The following is a 5,567-nucleotide window of genomic DNA, read 5'->3' on the forward strand; positions in this document are numbered from 1 at the left end:
CAGAGAGAGAAAGAGAGAGGATGTTGCGTTTTGCGCTCACAACACAAAGCCTGCGTGGTGTTCTCCTCCCAATCTCGTTTCTTGGGCCATAGCCATCACCAATACCGATGAATTGTCTTCTTTTCCTGTTTTACCCTTTCCGATCCTCATATATATTTTTTATTTACTTTTTACACTGAAAATGAAAACGATTTTTTTTATATGAATACGTTATTGGTTTGACTCATACTGATTAAATCCTTTATATAACATCTTAATTTTGAATATTAAAAAAAAAAACTTCGAGAATTTATCATTAATAAAATTGGTGATAATTCATATTAATAATATGATTATAAAAATAAAAAATAAAAAATAAAAAATAAAAATTTCTCCCTCCTCCGACTTGTTTGCTTTGTTCACTTTAACAACGTATTCACGCACATATATATTTCCCACTTCGTATTTTCGGTTCTGCTCGCTCCCTCGTCTCATCGCAACCCAACACTTGGATTGGATGCTATGCTTCTTCTTCTTCCCATCAACACCCTTCTAACTTTCCAACACACAATCTTATTCTGATTCTGATCATCAACACAACCCATGTAAGCATGTTTTTCGTTATTCCTTCCCCCCCGCTCTTTTATTTTTTCCCTTAAAAAAGTTGTCTCCTTGCAACACTTCCTCTGCCAAATCCCCTTCCCCGGTAATTCCGTTTGTCTTCACTGGGTTTGATTTTTTTGTGTTTTCCAATTTCCATGTACCCTTTTGTTTTTATTTTTGTGGGTTCATTTCGATTTTTATGTTTCTTTTGGAGAAAAAAAAATCTCATTTTTGTGATTTCTCCGAAGGTTTACACTTTACATTCCCAATTGTCGAATGTAATAAGGCCAGGTTAAATGGGTATGGATTGGGATCTATGTTCGATCTCTCGGTATCTGTTTTTATTTTCTTATTAAATTATTGTTATCGTTGTTGTGTGGTTAAGTGAAATGTTTATTTTGACTAATATTGGTTTCCGTGCTGCTTTTTTATTTTAAATGTGTAGTTCATGATCTGGGTGGCTTCGTCTGGAGAGAGAGAAGAAAAATTGGATTTTGACACATTCCCAGGGCATAAAATGTTGCTTCTGTGAGAGGGGTTTCATGGGTTGAACTCGGAGAATCATGGGTAGCTTCAGCGAAGACGAGGAATGTCGGTTTTTCGATGCTCAAGAGGATGTTGTGTCCATTCCAGATGAAGGGGTATCCAATGGTTTTGATTATGAAGTGTGGATTCGGAGTCCAAGGAGTGTGAGAGAGCGTAGGGGCAAGTTTATGAAGAGGATGGGACTGAGTAGTGTGGATTTGGTTGCCCTTGAAAATGAAAATTCAGTAGATGTGCGTAGTGTTGAATGTGAAGAGGAGGTTATGGACAGAGTAAATGTTAACAGTGGGGCCGTGACCCGAAATTGTGTTATGGAAGAGGAATTCTGTTCAAGCAGGACATCAATGTCTTGTTGGCATAGGGAGAATTCTTCAGGGGAGTTTGGTATGGTGGATAGTTCGCCGTGTCATGATGGAAATTTGGAGGGTAATGTGGATCAGGAGGGGTTGCAGTGTCGGGAGATGAGTGAGGGAAGAGATCTGGATTCAGATCGGTCGGTGGTTGCGGAGGAATTTAAGGAATCAGAAAATGCCTTAAGGGGAACGAATGGTAATGTTACTGTTGGGAAGATGAACAAGTATAGAAAGGGTTGGCTCAGAAGATTGCGGTCGATAACGTGCATGGTTAATAGGCAAGAGGAAGGTGATAATGGGAGAGAAGAAGGTCTTGGTGAAATGTCAGGAACTTGTAGGCTTCAGAAAGTTAAGGTCCGCCAGTCCAAGAAGCAAATGAAGGAACTTTCGGCTCTTTACATGAGGCAAGATATCCAAGCGCATGAAGGTTCGATTTTGACCATGAAGTTCAGTCCTGATGGGCAGTATCTTGCTAGTGGTGGTGAAGATGGGGTTGTGCGCTTGTGGCAAGTGGTTGAGGAGGATAGGTGTAATGAAGTTGACATTCCAGAAATTGACCTGTCCTGCATTTATTTTACTGTGAATAATCTCTCTGAATTGACACCACTGTTTATCGATAAAGAAAAAATAAGCAAACTGAAGAGCCTGAAAAAAACATCAGATTCAGCTTGCATTGTTTTTCCTCCTAAGATCTTCCGGTTGTTGGAGAAACCATTGCATGAGTTTCGGGGGCACAGAGGTGAAGTTTTGGATCTCTCTTGGTCAAGCAATAATGTGAGTGAATGTCATTAATTAAGTTGTTTAATAAACTAAACATACACTTAGGCATAGATGAAAGTTTGCAGAAATTAATTTGGTTTTTCATCTTCTTGGATGCAGTATCTTCTGTCATCTTCAGTTGACAAAACTGTTCGTCTATGGCAAGTGAATCATGACCGTTGCTTGAAAGTTTTCTCACACAGTAATTATGGTGCGCCTTGGTGCTTTTCTTTTCTTTTCAGGCTTCTTGAACTCTTATCCAATAATTTGTTTTTATCATTACAAACTGTCTCAGAGTTTGTTTGTATTTGTTAATGTATTGTAGTGACGTGCATACAATTCAATCCCGTGGATGATAATTATTTCATTAGTGGATCTATAGATGGAAAAGTACGCATCTGGGCAATTCCTGATTGCCATGTTGTTGATTGGATTGATATCAAAGATATAGTAACTGCGGTATGCTATCGGCCTGATGGGCAGGTAACATTTTTTGAACCAATTTTAATTCTATAAAAACATAGACAATATAGGAAATGATCTAAGATGAATGATGTTCTTTATACAGGGAGGGATCATTGGCTCCTTGGCTGGCAATTGCCGGTTTTATAATGTATCAGGTATAATCTTTTTTACTTTTATATTAATATTTTATTTTCCTCAAGTTAAACCAGTTAGGTGTCATTTGGTAGATTTCCTAATAATTGTAAAAAAGTTAATTTAAAAATTGTGCTAAACTTAATGCTATAAATTCATTCACTCTATTTATTTCTTAAATGTTTGATTCATTGTGCTGTTGAAATGTAGTTGTTAATTGGCAGAATGTTAGGTTTATGTTATTAAACTACTAATTTTGACAAGGAAGTAATAACGTTCAGTATGCCTTGAAATGCCAATCAAATTATCATTGGGATGTTATGACTTTTATTAGCTATAATGCTATATTACAATTACAACCACATAAGACTTGAGCTTGGCCATTAACTGATTTTGTATTTTTCTTGAACCAGAGAATCGCTTGCAATTAGATTCCCAACTATGCTTAATTGGTAAAAAGAAACTTTCAGGCAGAGGGATAACTGGGTTTCAGGTATTTTCTTTGTCTTTTGCTTCTTGTGCTAAGTGAGTCGTTTTTTATTTTCATTTTTATATTTTCTCATGAATTTTGTGATTTTCAATATAAGTGTAGTTTTTTTGTGATAATCTGCTGATTATCTGTTATTCATTTCAGTTTCTTCCACAAGATTCTAACAAAGTTATGGTCTCCTGTGCTGATTCACAAGTCAGAATCCTTGATGGGTTTAATGTGATTGGCAAGTACAAAAGTATGTTCTTTTGTCTAACTACTTCATTTATTGATATTTTTTTTTTCATTCCCCAACAGATCTTTACAACTGTAATTCTTTTAGTTCCTAAAAGCTTACTTGTTATTAATTTGAATTTTATTTCATTTTATGTTCTGTTACTAAGATTCTTTGTATTTTTGTTTTAGACCTTAGCACAGGGAGCCCAATGTGTGCATCATTGACTTCTGATGGGAAACATATTCTATCAGCATGTGAGGACTCTAACGTATATCTATGGAATGTTAGTCAAGAAGAGTCTAATCCTGTGAAAGCTAAGAAGATTACATCTTGTGAGCGTTTTTTCTCAAATGCGTCCATAGCAGTAACTTGGCATGGTTTGAAATCGCAAAATATTGAAATCCAACATCAACTGGATGCCTTGGATAAAAGATCATCTCAAGTTATACAACTCAGTCCTCCTGCTTCATTCTCCCTGAGTCAAGAGTTCTTCTTGGAGTCTTTTCCAAAGGGATCTGCAACTTGGCCAGAGGAGAAGCTTCCTGTTTCAAGCCCCAAGGCTAAAACATCAGTGATGCGTAAATCCGAGTACAAGTTCTTGAAATCTTCTTGCAAGAGTACCTCCTCTGCTCATGCATGGGGTATGGTCATTGTCACTGCTGGCTGGGATGGTAGGATAAAATCATTCCACAATTATGGGCTACCTATACTGGCTTGAAATGAAGTGATTTTTCCTAGGTTGGAGAGTAGAATCAAGGTTCATTGCTTTTCTTGGACACATTGTCCTTGGAAAATTACATGCCACGAATGTTCACAGCGATTTAAGAGCGAGGTTAAAAAATTTAGCAGCATCAGTAACAAATCCCGGTTGAGGTAAAAACCTTAAGCAGGAATCGCAGTTTAGATGCGGCGTGAACACTGGCTTTTGGAGGGTCCCCTTTAAGATTTCAGGGGATTTATATTGCTAATTGGTTAATGACAAGTGGTGGCACTATCGTGGTTCTAATGCAACCCTGCTGGAAATTAGCCAGTGGCCAAGGTTTAGCTTGTCTTGGCACCCAGTCTAAATTGCCTTTAGCTACACAAGAATCTGCTGGCCCCTAAAAGAGATACAAAGTCATGTGTTAGAACTTGGGAGAGGGGCCTAGAGATATTATTTTGATGTGTTGTGGGGCTATTATTTTGCCAAGATGAAAGGAGAAGATTCAAGAGCTAGTGGCTGAGACTCTCACTATGATCAAAATGCTGGGGGGTGATGATGATTTTATTATTGGCAGGACTAACTAAATGAATCTCTTTGTCTGCCAATCTTCCCGTCCATCTCATGGTAGGGCCTCTTGTGCCTGGGGTTAATACTTGCAAAGTGTGGTGAGGATGCGTGTGGCGGTCATCTCTGTTTGAATAGGTGCCTTTTAGCTGCCTGTTGCTCCAATCATACAAACAGTACCAACAACCAATCCTGTTGCTTTCTGTTTAGTGGCTTCCAGTCTACTTGACTGTCACAGTCTATGGCAACTGATGCAGTGCTGACAATTATTGTTACTAACAAACATTCTGAGTATGGTCTCAATGTTAGGCTGACACCACTTTTTTCTTCTTTTTATTTGAGTTATTTACAACTATCTTATCCTTTCTGATTTGACACCACAATACTATCTCCATTTTGTTGTTGATATGTAAATTTGTAACTTATGTAAGTAAAATTTTGTTGACTTGGCCCAATGGTTGGTGGAAATACAATTAAACAAGTGTTCTTTGTATGGTGGCTCTTTTAATTCATGTTTGGAAAACCGGTGGCTCCTTCTCATACGAAAGTTGAGTCCCAAAGTATCAAGGGAGTTAGTTCCTTTTGCAAACCTAGACCCAAACTTGCATTTAGTGTGTTGGAAAGTCATTGAAAACGTGAAAAACACATTTTCCGGTCTTTGCATGTAGTGTGTGGGTCGACTCTTCGAACTAGGTTCCAAAAATGCACCATAGTGTGTTTGGAATTGTGTTTATACTTCATGTCAATATATTTGGATAA

At 37.7% G+C, this 5,567-nt stretch overlaps 1 protein-coding gene across 2 annotated transcripts; it reads left to right on the top strand.

The window, feature by feature from the left end:
- The first annotated feature begins 229 nt into the window (after window positions 1-229).
- Window positions 230-5,301, top strand: LOC100807177 (WD repeat-containing protein 44). 2 transcript variants are annotated; one of them, XM_014774934.3, is made up of 8 exons: window positions 230-685; window positions 1,028-2,252; window positions 2,358-2,448; window positions 2,563-2,720; window positions 2,806-2,857; window positions 3,248-3,327; window positions 3,469-3,562; window positions 3,730-5,301. In XM_014774934.3, the coding sequence occupies exons 2-8, from the start codon at window positions 1,146-1,148 to the stop codon at window positions 4,257-4,259; spliced, it is 2,112 nt and encodes a 703-aa protein (XP_014630420.1). In that variant the 5' UTR covers window positions 230-685; window positions 1,028-1,145; the 3' UTR covers window positions 4,260-5,301. The 2 variants fall into 2 exon arrangements, with proteins under 2 accessions (XP_014630420.1, XP_003522540.1); XM_003522492.4 differs by having other exon boundaries at window positions 232-584.
- The last annotated feature ends 266 nt before the right edge of the window (window positions 5,302-5,567 follow it).

Source organism: Glycine max, chromosome 4, assembly GCF_000004515.6.
Source record: "Glycine max cultivar Williams 82 chromosome 4, Glycine_max_v4.0, whole genome shotgun sequence".
Lineage (NCBI taxonomy): Eukaryota > Viridiplantae > Streptophyta > Magnoliopsida > Fabales > Fabaceae > Glycine > Glycine max.

Excerpts from the sequence above, each read along its gene's own strand:
- LOC100807177 (XM_014774934.3), top strand. The coding sequence starts at position 1,146 with ATGGGTAGCTTCAGCGAAGACGAGGAATGTCGGTTTTTCGATGCTCAA. Across the intron at positions 2,253-2,357 it reads TCTCTTGGTCAAGCAATAAT|TATCTTCTGTCATCTTCAGT; the intron begins GTGAGTGAATGT and ends TCTTGGATGCAG. Across the intron at positions 2,449-2,562 it reads TTTCTCACACAGTAATTATG|TGACGTGCATACAATTCAAT; the intron begins GTGCGCCTTGGT and ends AATGTATTGTAG.